We start from the raw sequence: 22,277 nt of genomic DNA on the forward strand, positions 1-22,277 counted from the left end.
GCCTATATTCTCTGGAAGCACAATAGGTTGCACTCACACTCAAACAGAAGCAAAAATAGACAGCAGTAAATGGTGAAGTAAGTAATTTTATTAGAAAGCAGATTTTTCTGTATTGCATTTAAAGAAATCAGGTATTCTCAGACTACACGACTGAAACTGGTGATATACCATAATGGGAATGAAAGGTAGATTCTTCTGCAACATCAAAAGTGGCAACTTGCATTTCTGTCATATATATTATTGACGCTTGTGTCAGAAGGCGCATAAACATTGAAACATTTCTCTTAGGAAACACAAAGCGGTATCAACACTGAAATTGAGCCATTCCAGTTTCCCTGGTCCAGGCCATGTTGACATTTAAGAACATTACATGATCAAAGTGCAGGCTGGCAAGATGAAATCCCGTTTATTTTAATACAGTTTGTTCGTTGGGAGGTAAAAAGCCCAAAGGTAAGACCAAGTTCAGCCCAAGGTTGCTATAGCATTACAGATATGAACCATGCCAGCATAGGACTGCTCTGTTCACAAAGCACCAAGGTCAGTCCGATATCCATTAGTCCTTGTTGCTCATACTTCTAACCACCACAGACTGCAGTTAACAATACCGTGTCCCTCTGCACAGGAAAGCCAACACAGACCAGAGCAAGCAGGAGAAAGACAAAGCAACAGCAAAAGTACAGCTAATCATATCAGATCTCTCATAATGCACTTTGGTTCTCACCCCTATTCTGATTGTCGGCGCTCTGGACACATGGCTTTAAAGTTGTGTTTTCTCCTTTTTTGCCAAACCCAGTTCCATTTTACCTCTTCCTTTACTTTAAGTAGCTCTAAAGTGCTGGCATTATGTTCAAAGACACATACAAACTTTTAGTGCATTTTTTCTGCGTCGCTCAAAGAAGTAGTTTTTAAATATTTTCCATTCTTTACCACCGTTTTGCCAACGTTATATGATACACATTATTACCAGGATAATACGTCAGACTTTACCCAGACATTCCACAAAAGGCCAGGGCGCATGATAAAAATATATCCATTCTCGTGACAAGTCTCCGCACTCTGGTTGCCAAGTTACAACAGTTATTCAGCATAAAATACATGGTGCATAAAGATCAGAGGTTTCATTGGATTAATGTGTGTTTCTGAATGGCATGCATTTTATGATACAAGTGTCTCTTTGCATATTAATGCTTTGTTTGCAGGGCTGGGAACAAAGCCTATTGTGTCCATTATTTTGACAGCAAACGGGGATAGACAGAGCAGTGTGTGATGTTTCAGGAAGTAATAATTTATTTGCAAAGAAATCATTTTAGGAAAAGAAAGATCCCATGCATTATACTGCATGTATAGCCACTTTCAGTGATCATCAAAAGGTAATGATTAGGGCTAAACCCTGCAAAGTAGAACACACTAGACGAGAAAAATAGTCTTAACTACACCATCCGGCATGAAGGAGACGCTAGATTCAAGCAAAAAAATAAGAGAATTTTACAGGACTTTGTCTTTCCGCCCCCTCAAATACAGCTCATCCTCCTTAGGGTTAACCATGACATTCTGAGAATTTCTCAGTCTACAGTATAGTGCAACATCATTCGTGTTCAAATACACCCTGCACAAGAAAACATTCAAAACAGAAGAAAAATAAGGGCTTTTCCCCCCCCACAAGGTTTGGCAATGTAAATGTTTTGGATCTGTAAAACATTTTGGTGAACGAGAAGTTGAAATATAAATACATCACAGGAAATAAATGGACAACGTTCATTAGCTTTTTCAATGGTTACAGGAATTCAAACCAGGTTTGGCTAGAATGCCAGGTGTTGCTCTGCAGGCTTCCCTTGTAAGACAGAGATGATGGCAAATATAAGCAAACGCTCGAGCATCTACATGCATCTCTTCTTGAAGGTCGTTGAATACAATTGTAAATCCAAACATAATAAGGTTGATCTACAGGGTGAACATAGACGTTGAGACCAGGAGATCTACACCTACACAGTCACAGTCTAAGGCACTGCTCCACACCCCTTCGTCACAGCAGTGGAGTATGGCAATATTTTCCATTCCATTATTTGCTTTATTCTCGTGCGGATTCTTATCAAATTCAAAAATAATGGTCATTTATAACGTTTTGCTTGTAATTTTTTTGCCAACAGTTATCAATTATATTGCTATAGATGCTAAATGTATTTTTTTAATACTTAAAAAAATGACTTTTGGGAGTAAGAATAAAAAAATATTTAAAAAAACAAACAAAAATAAACAAACAAAAGAGCCTGTACACAGAGTTCACTTTTCTGAGGAAAATGCTCCGGAAGACCAGATCCAATCTTAGACCACCATCCACATTCAAATTGCGTTATGGCCTTTTTTTTTTTTTTAATCGCATACAATTAAGGAACAAAGTCATATAAAAAGTGTTTGAGCATATTCAGTCAACGTTTGGACCTCTCACCAAAGCAGTGCTACATTACATTCATTTATCCTCTCAGTCGCTCTGTCATAGTCCTGTTTTACCAATGACGGATCACATTTTTCCAAATGAAAACAAAAGATTCCGTTAACGTCGTTATTATTACCTAGTGCAATTGCAACCCTGGGTTTCTTGTGCAGGGCCATATTAAAGCTTCCCCCGGATATTCTGAAACCCTCAGAACACACAGAAAATCATCCGGCCCAACTTTTGAGGCACATAACTGAAGAACAGACAAATTAAATACATCAGGTACGTGTAATACTACACCTTTTTTTCTTGGTTTCATTTTCCCGCTTCTTTTGTTCAGCCACTTTGTCTTTAGCTACACTTCTGAAAGGTTTCATGGCTTCCAATAATTTTGGGGTTCGTTTGTTCATTTCAATCCTCTGAATTTGTAAAAATATAAAAGTTGGTCAAATCTCACAATGGGAGACTCAAGGGTATTTGGGTTGTATCCCTAAAAGCTGGGGTACAAAGACAGAGAAATAAAATAACAAATACAGGTTAAAGTCTCTGTTAGACTTATGGACTCATTTCCGTTTTCTCCTGGAAGTCCTCCTCGTCTTCGATTAAACGCCATTCCGCAAGTGCAATAACTCAGCAAAACATTTGATTAATTAAATAATTTAGCTCCCAACACCCTCACAAGGAGGAAAAAGACAAAATCAGGATGGAAGCCTCATCTAGTCATAATGACAAACGCTCTTTTTTGTCACAAAAAAAGAGGGCAAAAAAAAGGGGTCCGTGTCAAACACAGTCGAGCCTGGGTCGCACCCATCCAAGTCCTTACATAGGTCACATTCCTGTGGGAACTGGGATTTAAAGATGGATAATAATGGCAACAGTAGCTGATGTTTTTTTGTTCTTTTTTTGTCTTATCTTTTGATGCAGGTTTGTGGCTTAGTTGTTTTAAATAATTCAAAGTATTCATTAATGTACACGTGCATGCGAGCTGTTGTCATCTTGCTGATTTCACTCTGTATTTCTAGGACAGAAGGAGGTGATTTCAATTTCAAGAGGTAAAAAGCATTGATACACTTTGTTTTGGACAGTAGATTTTATGCATTGATATTAAAGGCTAGCATCATAGGGTGAGAAATATGCGCGAGATTTGCTCTGCACGTGTTGTTGGGGGGATGTGACACAGGCATCACTTTGACTGTCCAAAACAAGACAAAAAAATCCAAGTTAAGGTTTTAAGTCTTTAGTTCCTGCATGTTTCTGTAGTTTTAACAAGAAAATAAAGAGTTTAAAGATATTTTCTGTTATTTTGTGGTCATATTATCTTGTAGATATATCTATTTATTTATTCTTTACAATAAGATGTACAGTGTTCTCACACGGCGTTTGTTTTTCTCCCCATTGTCTGAATGTTGTGCCGGTTATTTTCGGAAGCATCATTCCAAGAACATGAGATCCAAACCATTATACCTACACAAACAGCCTTGTAATCCTAAATGAAATAAATCATTATAGTCATTTGTTCTGCTGTCAGACTTGTGTAACATCGCTGTGGATGCCAAAACACTGTGTAAATAAGTAAAGGTGCAACAGAAAAGGGTTATGGTTTTGTCTTCATGTCATGCCTGTGTCTACATCCAATGTTATTACTGTACTTCCACCGACAGCAATTTCTTTGTACGCGAGCACATGTGTGCATGCACAAGTAAGAAATTCCTGTCTGGTAAGTCCTACAACACGGCTGTGCCTTTTTCTGGTGCCAATAGTACCTGTTAAGGAAGTGCAGAGGAGGAGGAAGCATGGTGGACGTGATGTTTAGAGTGAGGGCAAGCAGAATAAATTGCGGTGAACAAAGATTTCACAATATCAGAGGCAGCCATGGGGACATTCACTGTCCGTTCACCCTCAGCCCTTGTCCAAAACTTTCCCCTTCCTGCTCAGACGTCGCGTCACCACTGCCTGCCTCTGCTCCTCGGATCAAATTTGGTGCCCCCAGTGATCCAGCTACATTCTCTAGCCCAGCTTCATCCTCATCCTCCTCCTGTTCCTCCTGGACCACTCCTTCACTTTCACCTTCTGCATCGGCGCCAGCCGCCCCAGTTCCAGGGCTGTCTTCTGTCAATGTCGGGTGAGTCCTATGAGGGTCCTTGCGATCAGAATACAACCTTTGTTCTAGGGGCTTGAAGTCATGGTCGAAAGGGAGCGGTAATACAGGCTGAGGAGCCCCTTGCTGTATGCTCAGGCCCACGGGGACACCCATGCCCATCCCCGCCCGGTACACCTCCATACCATCAGGTAGCATCGACTTGATCTTGGGCAACCATCGCTTGCGTACGCGCCTTGCATTTGTGCACATGTCAGCAGCAATCACATTCATTTCGCTCTCTTTGAAGTTTGGGTTGAAATTTTGACAGTAGACTGCAGAGAGAAGAAAAGCCGCATGTAGACAAGCTTTCGTTGAGAAATATTAAAGTTTAAAAAAAGAAAAAAAAGCTGTCAGCTTACGTTTGACAGCGTTGAGGACCCTGCTGTCCAGAGGTTTCCTGCTGGGGTCACTGGTAGAGGAACGGATGCCTGTACCACAACTGTTGGCTAAAGTGTTTCTGGAGGAATACAGAATCAACACCAGGGGGCAGAGTCAGCAAAAGCCACAGAGACTTTCACTCACCGACCAAACACACAAAAACAACCGCATTGCACAACATGGCCACAGATGGACTGTGAAAGTTGGTTTGTTATAGTGTTGCTGTAGAAGTCTCACAGAACGTCCTAAAAGAACAAAGGAAACTGTTCTGTTTTCATACTTATGTACCCACCTATCAAAGAATGTAGCCAGCAGACGGCGAAGCAACACTTTGTGTTTGATTCCAGCACACAGATGACAGTTCATCAGTTGGCCTCGAGTCATGAGCACCTGCGTACCTGATGTAGAGGCAAAGAGGGGAAAAAAAACTGAGAAAACTGATCATCTTGTGTCTCCATGCAAAAGCTTGACTGGCTGCATCTTTCCTCCTTGGCGAAAACACCATTTAGAAGCTCTTTGATGTCTTTTATGTTTGCCAGGATAATTGATATTGACCATAAAATATCTGTTAAATCACTTCAACATGCATCTGCTCATAGATTTGTTAAATCCAGCTTCAGCTGTGTGATGAAAAATGTACAAATATTTTAACCTTCATTCTACCATGTTTTCCCTTGAGATTAGAGCTCTTTTGTGACGGAGACCTGGCCAAGAGGCACAACAATTTTGAATCAATTAACATAACAATAGAAGCAATCATTCGAACAGCAAGTACACATTTTTGCTAGTCTGTGTTCAGACAGTTGAAGAGAGTTCTGAATGTGGTTCCGGGACCAGGGGCAGCTCTTCATGAATACTGGAAACTTCATACAGCTCATTTATCTTCCATCATAGTCAATGTAGTTGAGGAGAATATGGTCTCTTTGAAAACTCTGTAGTCTAAATGAAGGAACCCAAATTACTGTATCATCAAACCGCGGTTATAAGCTGCTGAGCCGCGGGAACCCCCCACCCCTCAATCTAACGGTTCAGTTAATTCTGGCTTTCCCTCTACTTTAACAATGCTTAAGTTCCAGAAGGTCCTCTTTTTATTATTTGCAGTTCCATGAAATTTAATGAGAGAAACCAACTGCGCTACAAATCTAAATGACACCAAATGAAAACAACTGAAGTTTGGACTGTTCTTAGCATATGATAAGAGTACATGAGGTAATTTGTGCATGCCTACCAGCTACCAGTTCCAGCTTCTCCCCGGGGTCCCCCTCTGTGTAGAGTTTAGGATGGCAACGGTAGCCTATCTGACTGATGAGGCTTGCAGGCAGTGCCACCAGGTCCCTCCGGATCAGCACAGAGTTGCGGTTCTCCGAGGGCACAAGTGCAATTTCTTGCTTGTCCTGGACTGAGAAAAGAGTTCATAATTGTGATAAATACATTGTCTCCGTTGCAGTGATTAGATAATAGCTACAGTACTTGAGAATAAAAGAGGTTATTATAATCTTGTTCAGGTTTTTTTAAGTGTGTTTCATTAATGTTTCAGAGCTTTGCAGATGTACCCCAGATAAGTCACAATGCTGCATCAGCTGCAGTTTAAAAAGGGGACAGATTGAAATCAGGGTGTTTGGTTCACACTCAAAAATGTTACCGCGAACCTGAGAGTCAGGCAAACCTGATGATTGGCCATGGGTTTACCGTTTGTGTCACGGATCTGAACATGTGTGTGGATGCGTGCTCAGCTGAATCTATGTGGGACCCATGCGAAGACAGAATTAAACAATGACAAAATGCAGTCCAGTTGTTGGAGCCGTAACAAGGACTGTTCCCAATGCAAGTCAAACATAACTACGTAAAGCTATCTTTATCCTGAGAGAATATATAGTTCTGCGAGCCAGGCCTCATTTTAGATTTATCCGATATCAACTAGTTCCTGTCAGCCAAAAGCAGATCGTCCATGACTACAATGATAAAATGTGATGCGTTAGCATTTGAGCATTTGCCAAGATTTTTTGGACAAGTGTTTTGTGCGGTGTACAAAAAAAGTAACATTTGCTGGAGTGGAAGGAAATCTAATAGGGCATGCTGTAAAATCAAAATTTAATACTCTCCTTGTTTCTAGAAAGGAGCAACAGAACACTGAACAATAAAAGGAATACTGTTCTTCACAAGGAGGAAGCCTGACATCAGAAAAATACTCACTCCCGTAGGGGTTGACCAACCGTCCGTAGAGATTACTGTAGGTATCCTCTGTGATCCCATCATATGGCTCTTCCTCAAACTCCTCATCCTCATTCTGGTAGGATGTAGGGCTGTCAGTGGTCGGAAGGCTGGACGACCCAGGACTGGATCTTTCAACTCCTCCTCCAGCTCCAACCACACCGGCCCCCTGATGGTGGTAAGAAGGCATGCCGGGGATGGGGATTCCACCGGCTGTGGAGTAAAACAGCGAGCTGGCCCTCACAAATCGATTCCCCAACTCCGACGACGAAGTCTTGCTTTGCACCGAAGGAATTGTCACAGGTGTAAGATCACCAACTTCAAGTTTAATCTTGCGTTGCGGCATGAGCAGGGATGGAGACCAGCCTGGGGTTCCCAAAAGGGCAGCCACCGCTAATCCGTTACCATTATTAGATGGACTCTGTGGCTCAGATCCAGTTTCCTCTAAAGACCCCGCTGTTTGCGAGTCACAGTGAGGTGAGTTAGCCTTAAACATTAGGTCCATGCCTCTTTCGACTATATGCTGAATTTGGAGGTAGCCAGCTGTGTACATGACCACCAGCTGTTCACTAGCAGCCATGGTTAGCTTCCCTGTGTAGCAGAACGTGAGGATCTGCTCGAAGCAAGCAGGTGTGACTGAGGAGGGCAACTCAAACTCAGCCTTGGTGGAGCTGCTGAAGAGGTCTCTAAAGTAGAGGCTGCTGGCAGCCAAAACAGCCCGGTGGGCTTTGAAAGCCTGACCTTGTTGACGGAACAGAAAAAAAAAGCCAGAAGTTGATTTATTTATTATAAATCTAGCGTTGATTTAAAATCCCAAAAGGGCTTTCTTACTAACCTTTGACCAGGATAGAGACGTCACAGTAGTGGCCCAGCAGGCGTTGCTCATTAAGGGAGCCCAGAACTGTGGCTCCAAAATTTGGGATTTCCACATGGAGCAGCTGGGACATGTTGGCCACAGAGTAAGGAGGGGGATTCAGATACCGACTGCAGACTCAGCCACTACCAGAGGCATCTAAAAAAAAAGAGAAGGCATGGAGAACACAATTGAAGACTAATGTAGCGATGGACTATGAAAAATGAAAAGATATGCCACAGGGAAGCAGAGAGGTGAGGAGGGAAAATTGAGTGAACTTTTAAAGGAGGCAAAGAGCAAGATTGAAAATAGAATTGAGATAAAGACAGAAAGTGAATATGAGGGAGAAGTGAGAGGTGTGAAAAAGAGATGCAGAGATAGTGGGTGAGATAGTAGAGGCAGAGAACTGGGGAGTTACATCAGTTTACAAACCAAAAAAAAAGAAGCTATTTCATGCCCATTGTTCATCAGAAGCATCGTTTCTTGTCATCAGAGCCCGTTTGCATGACCAGAATTCCAAAAGGCTTACAGTCACTCTCCGTAACACTTTTCTTAACATGTAACCTTTTACATGCTTCAGACTCAGACGATGATTAGCGAGTGAGCGAGAACTTCTCTGCGAGAGGAGACGGCGCTGATCATGTGCAACATATTCATGTCACAACGTTAAAATAATTTAGGAGTTTAGCCGACTCTTCCACTTTGTCAGCATCTGCCCTCCAAATTCCTGACGAGAACCAAGCCGACAGATTTCCATTAATTCAGCTGCATTTTTCACTCTTATGAGGCAAAGATTTTGCGGCTGATGTGTGTACACGTATACACACACACACGGTTTCGTTATTAAGCAATACAGCAGAACCGTTTCCAGGAATGTAAACTGAAAAGGAAAAAAAAAAAACAACAATGTCACCGCCTCTCTTGCATACACACACTTTCTCCCACTTACTGCACTCTGTACAGGCAGGCACACAATCTAGCTTACTTATATAAAACCACACACACACACACACACACACACGCACACACACGCACACACAGGGACATTACTGTGTACTTTGGCATGCAAAATAAAGCTCCACAATCCAGCTACAACTTTGCTTTTACACATGCACAAAAAAATAAAAAAACATAACAGAAGAAGAGATTGTATTTCAACATCCCGTGACACTTGTATAAAATATTATTTCAGATAGTTCTGACCTGTGTGTCTCCGGGTTAAACACACTATGGAGCCTTTGGCACATGCAAACACACCAGCAGCAGTCAGGACCAGGAGCAAGGAGGGGTAACTGGAGATGGAAGGAAAGCACTCCGGCTGGTCGACTCGTTTTCTTTTAAAGAGTTTTTTTGCACTGTTTTGAAGACGATTCTCTCTCCTGTTTGACTTATTTCTGTCCTCCCCCAGTCTCCTTCTTCTTATGGCTCTCTTTCCTCCAAAGCTCCATTCCCCCTGCTCGCTGCTCTAGTACTGTCTCACAGCTTCTCTGTCATTATCTCTCCGTTTCTCTCTCCCCTCTCGCTATTCTCCAAGGGTTGAAATCAACAAGTGCCGCTGTAGAGAGCGAGCAAGGGTGAAAGAGAATGGGGGGAGAGAGAGTAAGAAAGCAGAGCAGAACAGAGCGAATCAATGATGAAAGGGGCGGGCGGCACAGTGTGTGTATGCGCCTGTGTGCATGTGTCTGCGCGCGTGTCTGATCAATGCAGTATCTATACGTCGCAGGGAGTGGGAGGGAGAGAGAGAGAGAGAGAAAAACACAGGCTACAGTTACAGACGGAGACAGAGACTGGGCAGAGCTAGAGAGAAGCAGGGGAGGGAGGGAGGGAGGCGATAGTTGAGACAGAGAAAGTCATTTGAGGACAATACGGGTACGGAAAGACAATTAGGTTGAAGCAATGCCTATATGGTTTACTAGAAATATCAAAAGGAGAAATGAGCACAAGGTTGCAAATATCAGAGACGCTGTCTTTAATCAGAATGTCGAATACTGGAACTTCCAAAATCCCTTGTTGACGCAAGTCTGGAGGGAGTGCGTCACATCTCGGTAAAGAAAAATCTTCAACATGTTGTAATCCTTTTATCCTTTCAACGGCAGAATCTAAAACAAGCCAAAAACATTTTACTGCAATTCGAGAAGAATGACGGTGCAAGGGGAAAAAAGTGGCGTGTAAAGTGGCACGTAATGATAAATATCCACACGATGGTGGAGGTGTGGGGAAAAGAGCTCATCTAGGCAGACGGGATGAGGATTGAAGATATATGTTAAAGCGTATTTTAAACGCAGGACTGTGAGCAGGAGGAAAGGCAGTCTGGCCAATTAGGTGATCCAAGCGACAGTTTGCTATTTATACACAACCTGTAATGTAGACACATCTGTTCTGCAGTTACCATTTAAGTGAAAGCTTGTCCTGGGAATCTATAACGTCTGACCTGAAACTGGGGGCGAATGGCTGTACTGAACTGTACTGTATTACTAAAAAAGCTGAAGAACCAAGACGCTTCTTTTACGCTTCAGTAATTCAGCGAAGTGATGAAGAGTCGATCTGGACAATAAAGTGTGGGCTAGGACCACTTAGTCTTGGACACCACAGTATTTTCTCTGAATCATGCAAGGGCCTCTCTGTCATCCACCTACACACAAAGGGAGAGAAGTTGTCTTCACACAACACGAATCTGTGTTTTCTACATGAATTGATAAATTAAAATGATTAATTCACGCCTCCGCTGTGGCTGCTCGGCTTATTCAGGTGACATTTCGGAGTTGTCCGTCACGCCGGCCGACACACGGAAGGACCTCCTCGATTTTGTTTGAGGCGAACGAGGGAGGACAGCAGCCAGATGTCACAGTGTGTGACAGGCAGTGAAAGATAAAGGACAACAGTTAAGAGAGGATAACTTCCAGAAGGATGTGCGTGGGAGGAAAAGAACGGAAAATTGCCCCGACTGTGTATATTTTTACTTGATCTGTGCATATACACACACGCACGCACGTAAATGGATGAAGCTCTCTGGCCGGTGCTACAGGGGTAGCAGGTCTCAGAACAGATATGGAAATGAATATTTCACCAAGGAAACATGAAGGGACGAAAGTTGTGCTTAACCAAGCAAACTTTTCCTTTTCAACGACAACAGAAACATAAAAAAGGAGGATATCACAAAGTGTCGAATGCAGCGAGTCAGGCTTTGGTTTAGAGAGCTTTGCCTTAGCGGCGCGATATCAGCACGGCACATATAGGCATACATGAGTGAGCACACACAAAGAGCACAGTCAAATGCAGGAGACACAAATCCGCAAACACTCTAATGCAAACAGACATACACACACAAACCCCTGCTCTCCCGAACAAACACACAGTCAGGTATCTGTGCACACTCAGCAGTGCACGTTCTGGCCGTCCATCGGTCTATCCATCACTAATTACGACTCCTGTGTCCTTATATTGCCTCTTCCTCCTCCCCATCCACCCCGCATACCACATAGCCGACGTCTCTCTGCCAATTAATGCACACAGGGCTGCATTGCAGTGAAGTTGGCGCGTGCCACAGCAGCAGTGCACGCCAGAGATTCTACAGACATGCATGTACGTGCCAGCCGAGCAGAACGCGGTGGGGGAGGAGGGGCGGAAAGGGACGGAGAGCAAAGGAAAGCGAGCAGCGAATATGTCGAGTCAGGCAGACAGGACAGCAGTGTGCCACGCAGGAACATACAGCCGCATGAGAACGCATGTGGGTGTGTATGCGCAAAGGGTTGGGTTTTTTTTATATTTATTTTTTTAAATGTAAATATTCAAACTAAAACGCCGCCTTTCCCTAAATGCACATACTAAATGTGGACTTTCCCTAATAATAATAAAAAAAGAACTTCCTCAACTTGCTTACCTAACATGTGTTATGCATGTGTGTGCATTTCCGTGGCATGTTTATTTGCCCACCAAGGTGTGGTTTTAGAATCGCCGCAGCACCATATATGACTGTGTGTGCCTAAACAATTTGAGGGATCGAGGGTACGACGCACGCTTTGTCGGAATGTGGGAATTTTAATCAAGTATTCATACCTACTCAATGTTATTAAGAGTAGCAGCAGGTCCAGGCATATTTGAATAATATGAAGAAATGAGACGGTACACCAGATGGCACACACACACACACACACGCACAGATTTAATTATCACTCATCATGCATCCAGAGAGAAATTATCAATAGCACTCAAGTGAGGTGGCAAAAGTCACAAATAAATCGGACGTTTTACATGTAATTTGCATGTCACTGAAAATAGGCTAATTTCCAAAATGTAAGTTTCCCTAACTTTTACTTACTGTACAGACAGTGACGTCACCAAAATGTCATCTAACATCGACAGGAAAATAATGATAAGGGACAACAGTGATTTGGAATCGGGTGCAAAATTCAGCAAAGATAGAGGAGGAGGAGGAGGAAGAGGAAGAGGAGGAGTACAGGAAGAACTTCTTCCTCTCTTGCTTATGTTGCTGCTATACAATCTCCACATGAACAGTCTCCGAGCTATAAATATTCAGATCCTGCAGTTGTTCTCATGTCTAAAGTGTACCAGACAACAGATTCTATCCACGTTGAGAAGGCAACGCTCCCTGGCAACAGTCCTACCAATCGGGACAGAGCGGGTGTCTGTCTGAGTATCATTATGGGATGGAGGGAGAGAGAGAGAGACAGAGAGAGACTGCTTATCATCATTCTCTGTGTATAGACCCCACTGGGCAAAGTCGTCTGCACATAGTCAGGATCAAAATCATCGTCTCTTTAAAAAAGAAAAACGCTGATTCACAGTTACGTAATAAACAGACAAATAAGAAATGATTTGCTGTGGGCTGAATACCGTCTGGTATCTTTCCACTTGTATTTCACTCAGTATGCACCAATAATGTCTGAGGTCCAACTCAAGGTAACAAAAGTCCCAAGCTACTTTGCACACAGGCAGCAGACATAAAAACCCCACCAAGACAAAGGATTTAAAGCCATGTTATTTTACTCCTACACATTTCCCCAAAATCTGATTTACCTAAATGTTGAAAAAGTGAAAAGAAAATCTAGAAACATCCCTTTCAACATCTGTTTCTTCACAAGCAGGATAAGAGTAATACTGCAGTATGAAGCTAAGGAAGCAGGTATTGTTGTGGGCAATGAAAAAATTATAAATTAGTGATAGCTGGATGTTAATTATCTCTGTGGGCATAATGAATGAAAATGCTTATTAAAAGTGGCTGGTGGCTAGCAAACACTTTAATTGCAGGCTGTTGCCGGTTCCTAAATTGGACAGAAAATTAGACAAAATTAAACAAACATTCAGTTTTAATCCAAAGAAATATTCAAGCATTTACTGTTTTTGTAGATAAGTATTGTTTTCATGAACAGGCAGCAGCACTGGATATTGGGCGCAAGTGACTATTTTAAACTGCCTTCACTGTTTTCCACAAATCACATTTTTTGGTAGATAGGATTAACATTTCAGTAATTTGATAAATTTAAGTGCATGCCACATCGTACCTTCCCCGACATCCGTTTTACAGAGTTTGGAAAATGCCCATTCTGTGGAGGGCTGACAAGCACATACACAAATATCTAAATGAGTTTTGTAGGATTTGCACAAACATTGCGACGATCACAGCTGAATGCACATTAAACTTGTACCATCGCGGATTAAAATGAGTTTAACAGGGGGATGCCACTTATCTTGTCGTGGCGATATGCTCGAGAAAACAAAAACACAGGCCAGGCATTTATCCGTCTGTGATGCGTTTCTGTGAGTGATTCTCCAGAGGCAAAGCCCTCGCTAATGAACTCCGTGTGACTGTGGAAGGTAAAACAAACAAACAAACAAACAAACACCACCAGCAGCAGCAGCAGCGGCGGTGACGACGACATCATTACAAACTGGAGCTCGTGATATCGGGATGCTTGCAAACAAACAGATCAGAGCCCCGCGTCCTTGAAAAACGCCTGATGGCGTGGGCATACAGTGAGGGTGGGGGAGGTGTGATCAAGTTGTGACCAGTGACATTAAAAAACAGAGGATACAGCAGGAGACATACAAACAGAGAGGGCGGGTGGAGCTCAAGGGTCAAAGGTTAATAGCTCAAAACCATACCAGAATGAGCGGTCGATTCAGAAACCACCTGTCACAGCAAAGCAATAGATAAGGCCAAGTGACATCAACTCATACTCTGTTCTAATCAAAAGATTCCACCCCCAAAATTAACGACTCCCAAATGTCAGCTCAAGGGATTGAAGAGGGACAAACATGCAGTACATCAACCCAACCACCGGGGAAAACAGACTAACGCAATATTTACATATTTTTACCGAATGCTCAGACAAAATTTAAAAAAAAAAAAAAGCAACCCTGCTTTCTAACCTTAAAGGAACTGGTGCAAGCAGCAGGGGAAAAAATGAGGCTTTGGAGAACACGAGGCTTGATTCAGGGGGCATCTGGGTCAGGGCGTGTATGTCAGGCAACATTGGCAGAAATAATTAGATACAGTATAGAACAACCTGACTGCCATGTGACATGTTTTTTTGTTTTTTTTTATTAAGACAGTTTCTTTCTGCTGAAACCTCTGAAGCAACCATGTGACAAAAACAAAATGCAGAACTGTACATTTTCCATGAGCCCGAGGGTCCCGATTTCATGCTGGCTGACACTGATCTTCTGCCAGCAAAGTATCATTTTTTCAAAGGGATCGGGGAACATTATTGTTGCCCTCCTTTGTCTTGTTTATCAAGAAGAACTATGATGTCACCTCCAACAAGTACATGGTTAGACTTCAATTAATTATGCTTCAAGATGGGGTAAAACTAGCTTGTGGCAAGACGCATCCATCAGGTTTCACTTTATGAGGCAGTCACAACTTTGTCCTTGTCTGATCTACATTAAATCTCCTTCCTGCTGCCTCGGCGCCACCATGGGTACCACAGCCGGCTCCGTTCCCTGTAGAAAGCCAACTAGAAATACAGCAGCCAGTTTGGAGTGGGCGGCGTTAAGCTACCATGTGAACTTGTAGTGGTGCCTGAACATCTAGGTGAGTTCAGCTGGGGCAGTTACCAAAATAGCATGCAGGAAAAAGGTTACAGTGTGCCAAATCAGCAAACCCAGGGCCTGTTGCTGCTCGACGTGTCACTGCTTACCGTCTAATATTAATGTTAAAATGTTATTGCTTCCTTCTTTCATACACATATAATTTATCTGATGCCAGGGTCTAAGGACAAAGCGTGTCAGGAACATTAAAGACTGTAAAGCCCATTAGGGTAATTGTAATGATGATTTTGACTTTTTCCCTTTTTCACTTCCCAACACTGCGGTATTTGGCCGCATTATGGAGGAACATAAATCCTCCAAGATGTCAAAAGCAGCTGGGTTTAGTGTTTCAGGCTCATTCTCGCACCTCTGTAACACTGAGATTTGAGTGTGTTTGCAACATCTTACTTATTATTCAGCGAACACGACCAGAAAACCCGGCGCTGGATCCCACTTGGCTGTGGCTGATGAGGCACGGCACCATACGTCAGTCCAAATGGTTTTACAAGTTCTGGCCTTTTGTAATTTACAGTCGCAAAATGTCTTCTGGGAAAACCAAGAATGCGTCAGGCTGTTCCTACGCTGCTTCACTGCCTTTAGAGTTCACTTCAGGAACATGCCTCACTTCAGGAACATGCCTTTTTGAGTGTTAAACTAGCAAGTGTATAGCACCTGGAAAATAAAATCTAATTAAAGAGGTCTACAGAAAACAGAGAAGCAGCATGAAATCTACAACTGCTGATCCAAAAAGAAAGAAACGGCCACGACAGTTATGGTTAAAAATAGAAGACTGTGATAGACATGTGTAAAAAGTGCCAGTGATGTATTTACTGTCATACAGAAAGGGAGGGGAGGGTGTTGACAGCCTCAAAAAAAAAGAAAAGAAAAGATGCTTATGTCGCTACTGAGGGGAAGAGAGTGATAAAAAGCAATGAGCTCGGGTGAGGCTAAATGTGCCATTTTGATCATTCAGAGTTGCCGTTTGTGTGCCGGATTTTCAGCAGTGGCACATGCGTGACATCAGAGTGGCCCGACGTGAACGCCAGAGGAGCCTGGTGCTATGCAAAAATGAGGACACATCTTTCAGCATCAGTGCCTCACTGTCTGCAGACAGGCATGCAAACACAAACCCACACAAAGACATGAGGACACAAAGCCAAATGGGGGACGTACGTTTCTCAATTAGAGCACGGCAGAACGCTGCGAGTCTCTCTGTGGAGGGAGAACAACCAAATGCTCTTTATCTCAATCAATGTAGGTGAGTCTCGTGACACGTGGCGAAACTCTCTCATGATACGACTCCTAAGGCTGCGGGGTGGTGAAGTCCTTGTGTTATAGAATACACATTTACTGCATTTTGAGGGCCTACATCCCTCCAACTGGTCCTCCAACTCCCCAACACACACACACACACACACACACACACGGTGTGACCGGTGAAATCTTTCAGTCAGCGTCACGCTATGCAAGCATACGTGCTCAAATAACATGTCACCTTAGGTAACCTCGTCACCCTGAATGAACGCCTCCTGCTGGCACCAGAGGACAGAAACAGGCCCTACCCTCAAACAGGTGAAACAGAGCAATTCCCAAAAATGACTACACACGTGTGCAAACAAACACACAAGCTGAGGGTACTCCTACAGCGTTTCCACGAAGTGGGTGGCAGTACGCAGATGAGTAAGCTTATCTGATGGTGCATGAACCTGCAGCAACATACCACAGTGCTCACATACAGATCATATAACTGAATATATTCCAGGAGATTATTTTAAAAAAAAACATGCTGTTGTTGAGGAAAACTCCTGTGTGTCTGTTTGTTTCTTAGCACGAATAATAAAAAAGAAAGAAGAGTCGCAGTTTGAGTATCTGCCAGTTTATTATGCCGACAACGGCGCTTCTTGTCTTGTCACGATGACAGCCGCTACGAGGAATTCTGCAACAAATTGACACATTAGGGTGTCGAACAGTCCAGTACAAGGTTTCCTGATCAGCTTTCACTTTAGTGGGCGTGAATTATTAATCACGGTATAAGTTGAAATCGACTAAAAGTTGCGTTCCGATCCAGAAACCAGTTTTTTTTTTTCTCCCCGCATGATGGCAGCGGCTCAGAGGATCTGTGGCGGGTGCCAGCACTAATAATTCAATGATATCAGGGATACGTGAAGTGCACTTTAAAATGCTGGAGGAGGGGTTCCAATCCCAAATGTCAACACCGTCACCAAATGCCTGAGGGTCAAGTGTCACGGGATCACTTTTGTTATGAACTAGCGAGGAGTATCTATCATGCTAGCCATTGCTAAGACGCTAGTGGAGGAGACCTGCAGACTGGTGATGGTGAGGTGGCGGTTGGGGGAGGCAGTGTTCTGTGTAGTGAAAGCGTCCTGCGTCAGGCTTCTGTTTGCACCCCTGATAGAATTCAAACTGGCCGGCAGGACTGGTCATCCCCACAGAAAAAGGGTCAGCCCATTTACTTTACTCGCTTAGAATTTTATGCGCTAATTAGCAGGCTTTGTGTACTGGCAGGAGTCTTGAGAGAGACTTCAAGTTTGCAGCAATTTAATTACGTACAGCACAGCAACAGCGCATGGAAAATTGAGGTGGGCTGCAAAGATAAATGCCATCCGCAGTGCTCTCTCTCTCCCTACTTCTGAGTGAGTGAGTGTATCTGCAAGATTCTGTGGGGTTTATTTATGTGTGCCAGAATGTGTATATGCACGTCTGCCTGTGCATGTCTACAGAGACCATTCCCGGAATTATAGGTTTGGCTTTCAGAGTAAACCTAATGTCCCATTGCTGACGGTTCTGAGAATGCTGTTGCAACCTACTCAGAGCGGTGCCTCCGGTCAGGCGGCCGTGGTTATAAAAGGTTAATTTAACCCCCACACATTTTCCTCTGGAGACTTTTACATAAATTGCAGGGACCTTATATTCACGAGCCGTCACGTTACAAAAAGTAATTACATAAATTAAGCTCAACCAGGGCGCCGAGCACAAGGAACACTTCATTTTTTTGTCGGGGCCGATGAATGAGTCGAAGCAACCTGGAGCATATCTATGGTTTAAAACTGTAATTTTCCATCCAGTCCACATCTGCGATCTACGGCTACATCAGAAACGATTCCTGTCATACTTCTTGGCACTTTAATTCTCTGCTACAGCTACGTGCTCCATTTCATGCTGAAAATACTTGGAAAAATCAAATACGCCTGTGCCCCCCCCTTCTCTTTTTTATTTGCACAAGCACAAATGTACAGACCTACAAAATCACGCGCGCACGCACACACACTCACTCACTCACAGGCACGACATCAACGCCATGTGATCTTGCTAGGCATTATGCCAATGGCCAAACATGTCACTTACCAGAAATCTCTCTGAGACATAGCACGAGAGAGGAGGGATGGTGGTGGTGGTGAGAGTGAGTGAGTATGTGTGTGTGTGTGTGTGTGTGCGTGTGCACGGGTGTGTGTTGGGGGATTCTGCACATTTGCCAGTTTCTGAGAGCTCCTTGTCAAGTGTAAGTACAGTACATACACAGGCGGCACAAAACGTACCACATTCATCTGCAACGTACTTTGGTGCGGGGGCTGTCGAGCTGCAGGGAAATAATAATAAAAAAAAGACGTGATCTCTGAAATCTAATGTGGAATTGTTCTAAGGGGAACATGCCATGTTTACTGTTCATTGTCTAAATTCTTGGAAGCCTTCCTGAAAAGCACAGCAAGCCAAATCGCCCAAAATCGGATACATTTCAGGATTCTTTTCTTTTCCTGATCCTCTTACTTTAAGCTCCCCCCCCCCCCTTCCCCTAAGCATGTCCTGGGCTGCACACATGTAATTTTAAAACTACAGGTTTAAATGTCAACATCTAAGCCTTCCTTGTATGAGGCTAAAGGTAGTACAAGGGCAGTGAAGAGAAAACTTAACCAAAAGCTTCTCCTTTTATGGATTCAAACCTTGATGAGCACGGGACGTGTTACCCAATAGGTATAGTATGTATTAAAAACTACCAGAGCATCAATCATTTGGACATAATTTACTTAACATAACTCATTTTAAGAGTCCTTTTAGGGTCTGACTTCAGATACCACAATGAACAATGAAAAAAATATGACAAAACATCCACATCTAGATTGTTCTGTTGCTGGTTGCTGAGGTATCAGAAGCAATGCAACTAAATGCCTCCAGATAGGGAGCAATAATAAATGAGTGTTAGCGCAGTTAGCATGATCCCCCCCACCCTCATTTAAAAAGGAAAAAAGTCCTCAGTGATTTAAAGAATTATAGGATGCTATGGATGTGTATGGGAATGCAATTTAATTCAACATGTGTATACTTTCACCATCTTTTCCCTTTAGAAAACAAAACAAAAAATCATTCAACTGTTGAGAATTCAGTTCCAGTAACAGCACTCAACAAGCCTGAACACAGCAGCAGCAGCAGCTACAGAATATAATATGGCTTTAATCTATATGAATTAGGCTGGTAAAGTCTCCAATATGAAAGTTTAAGCATGACAACAGAATACCTTCCACTGGCTTTATCGCATACCATCAGCAATGACTCATTATAGGCACCATGCACACCTCCACATAACTATGCACGTATACACACACACACACACACACACACACACACACACACACACACAACACACACACACACACCACACACACACACACACACACACACACACACACACACACACACACACACACTAAAAAAGGTGGAACACTTTTTAGAGGCAGGGATGTTTTCTTTACATGCTTCGACACATCAATTCTTTTTTATCTGTGGCTCCAGCGAGACAAAAGGCGAGAGCTTCAAGAGGGAAACAACCCCTGTGTTCCCTGCCTTTTACCTTATTTATTCCAGTATCTGTGTGTAGCTGCTGCATTTGGAGCTGAGTTCTGTTGTTCTCTCCCCTTGACACTCCCCACTCGCGCATAGCCCCGGGCCCTCTTGTGGAATGCTGTATAGAGCGAGGCCTATGGAGGAAGGGCATCCCGGGACACGGGGAGAGCGCACGCGTGCAAACACACATGCTAACGCACTCACCGACACATGCAAACACATACGCATGGACAAATACAGCTGTTGGGAGCATCACAACCCCTTGGCAGGCGTCCAAATCAAAGGCCGCGTTGGAAGACCTGCATTTAGGCTGAATGAAAAAAGTCCTGCATAACATTCTGCACTAAACTCGGAGAATAATACCCCACCTAATACCGCTAAAGTGATTTCCAGGCCTGGTATGACAAAGCACCTTTAGTTTTATCAGGGCCACCTACAGATGCTTTACCGACGAAACGGTTCAAAAGGGAAAAAGGAGGGTCATTAATTACAGCAAACGTTTAACCTTTGACTCATGCGACACCAAGGTCCTTTGACTCATGCGACACACTCGGGACGCGATTTATCAGAGATGAAATAAACCTGCAGCCCTGCGTACAAGAGAAGAGCATGTGAAAGGGAAGGAAAGTAACAGGAAATGAGAAACATTACCACAAGCTACATGCCCGCTAGCCGCACACTACACCAATGTACACAAAGGGAAGGTGGGGGGGTGGGAGGGGGGTGTATGAACAAGCAGATGGCTCATGTAGGGTTCAGATGAGGTGAACCGAGGCCAAAACTGACACCCTGCTCAAGGCTACAGTGAAAGTGCTAAAAAGTTTGCCGGGACACTTTCACTCACATCCCTTGCTTCTAGATTTACTGGTTGGTAAACGCTCTGTGCCTGGTCCTTAGAAGACTCTGCACGATGATATCAACAAAAAACAAACAAACAAACAAACCAAAAACGTGAGCCCTGCAACGGACGCCTGATGGGTGGAGATTTTCTTTTTACAGGACTTGATCGTGAGCCACTGTACTGTCATGCCACTTTCTCCGCTCGCACTGAAGGCAACGCACCCCCCCCCTCCGGCTGCGGCAACGCGAAGCGGAGTTTTGCGGCATCAAACGCAACTACAAACAGTATCACGCGCCGCAGAAACGTCATTTTAGTGGCGCGTGGCACACTTGTCCACCATTCTCCGATTTTTATTTGAAAGAAGGGGAAAAAAAACAGCAACCCATTCCCATTCCTGCCGGGTCGGGAAAGTTAAAGCCAATAACTTAACTCCGTCGGACACTTTTAAAACATGTAACCGCTCCGCTGCCCGAATTCCAGCACACGTCGCTGAAGAAAGAGATGGAACAACGGATGTTTAAAAAAAAACACCCCCCCCCCCCCCCTTCCAAAGGAAAAAACGTATGCGTCACACAAATCAGGCACTGTAAACAATTAGCCGGGGCAGAGATGGGATATTTACCCGATATGTCGCTATTCCATAAACTGATGTGGCGTTCTTTCTCTCTGGGTAACCTCTAAAGTTTGCGGGGTGTCCGTAGGAAAGAGAAGCAGGCCCCGGTCTCCCTCTGGTCCGCTGACCGACTCTGTCGCTCTATCTCAGCCGCTCGTCCCCCATCTCTCTATCCCACCTCTCTTCGCTTCTGTCCCTGTGCAGGAAGTGAACGCGGCTCACATGAACGGTATAGCCTACGGACAGCAAGCACACTGACATCATGCAACGTTCGACAAAGAGTTTCTTTTTAAAGACACAGACATTTTTTTCCCTCCCCCCCGCCGGAGCCGCCAGGTTACTTACTGTTAGATACACCGTGCGGTCGGCGCGTTCAGGCGGTATTTGCGCTCATATCGTGCCGCCTTCACGGACACATGAACTCGCTGCTCTCTGCGGACTTAAAGGTGCAGACCTCCGGAGGCAAAGCCCGACACTCTGGGGCAAGAGGGGCTCCTTCACTCACTGTCCGTCCAGTACAGAAAGCACCTGGGGGGGGGGGGGGCATTAAAGAAGCAGAGGTGCGACAGGAGGAGCCTGTGATGCTGAATTCCATTCACATGTGCGCTTCGCCTCACGTGTCCTTTACATGATGACAGCTCAGGCTCCTCGCTGCGCATGTGTGCCGCTCCGGTAAATGATTATAAGCGCCAGCTGCTGGCTGCATCACCTCAATTCAACTTTTCTTTACTGCAGGGACACAGTAAACGCCACCATTTTCACTTTAGAAATGAACTGCAACAACATCACCTCAGATCTGTAGGCGCGTGGGGGGGGTCTCATTACGGGAATGCAAACTCTTTTAATTGATGTACTTAGAAGAGACAGATGTTTAACCCTTTTACTCGTACAGGATGCACA

General features: G+C 43.9%; 1 protein-coding gene across 5 annotated transcripts; it reads right to left on the minus strand.

The window, feature by feature from the left end:
- Positions 1-66: 66 nt before the first annotated feature.
- On the minus strand, positions 67-21,936 carry LOC130516917 (nucleus accumbens-associated protein 2). 5 transcript variants are annotated; one of them, XM_057018315.1, is made up of 8 exons: positions 21,723-21,936; positions 21,387-21,613; positions 7,999-8,175; positions 7,146-7,904; positions 6,181-6,351; positions 5,245-5,350; positions 4,934-5,031; positions 67-4,846 (listed from the first exon to the last, which is right to left on the minus strand). In XM_057018315.1, exons 3-8 carry the CDS (start codon positions 8,108-8,110, stop codon positions 4,317-4,319), a joined length of 1,776 nt encoding a protein of 591 aa, XP_056874295.1. In that variant the 5' UTR covers positions 8,111-8,175; positions 21,387-21,613; positions 21,723-21,936; the 3' UTR covers positions 67-4,316. The 5 variants fall into 5 exon arrangements, with proteins under 5 accessions (XP_056874295.1, XP_056874298.1, XP_056874296.1 ...); XM_057018318.1 differs by having other exon boundaries at positions 21,387-21,573; positions 21,723-21,914; XM_057018316.1 differs by having other exon boundaries at positions 21,387-21,631; positions 21,723-21,914.
- Positions 21,937-22,277: the final 341 nt, after the last annotated feature.

This window comes from Takifugu flavidus, chromosome 20 (assembly GCF_003711565.1).
Source record: "Takifugu flavidus isolate HTHZ2018 chromosome 20, ASM371156v2, whole genome shotgun sequence".
Taxonomy (NCBI): Eukaryota; Metazoa; Chordata; class Actinopteri; order Tetraodontiformes; family Tetraodontidae; genus Takifugu; species Takifugu flavidus.

Excerpts from the sequence above, each read along its gene's own strand:
- LOC130516917 (XM_057018315.1), bottom strand. The coding sequence starts at position 8,110 with ATGTCCCAGCTGCTCCATGTGGAAATCCCAAATTTTGGAGCCACAGTT. Across the intron at positions 5,032-5,244 it reads CTGGCTACATTCTTTGATAG|AAACACTTTAGCCAACAGTT; the intron begins GTGGGTACATAA and ends GTATTCCTCCAG. Across the intron at positions 4,847-4,933 it reads GGTCCTCAACGCTGTCAAAC|TCTACTGTCAAAATTTCAAC; the intron begins GTAAGCTGACAG and ends TTCTCTCTGCAG.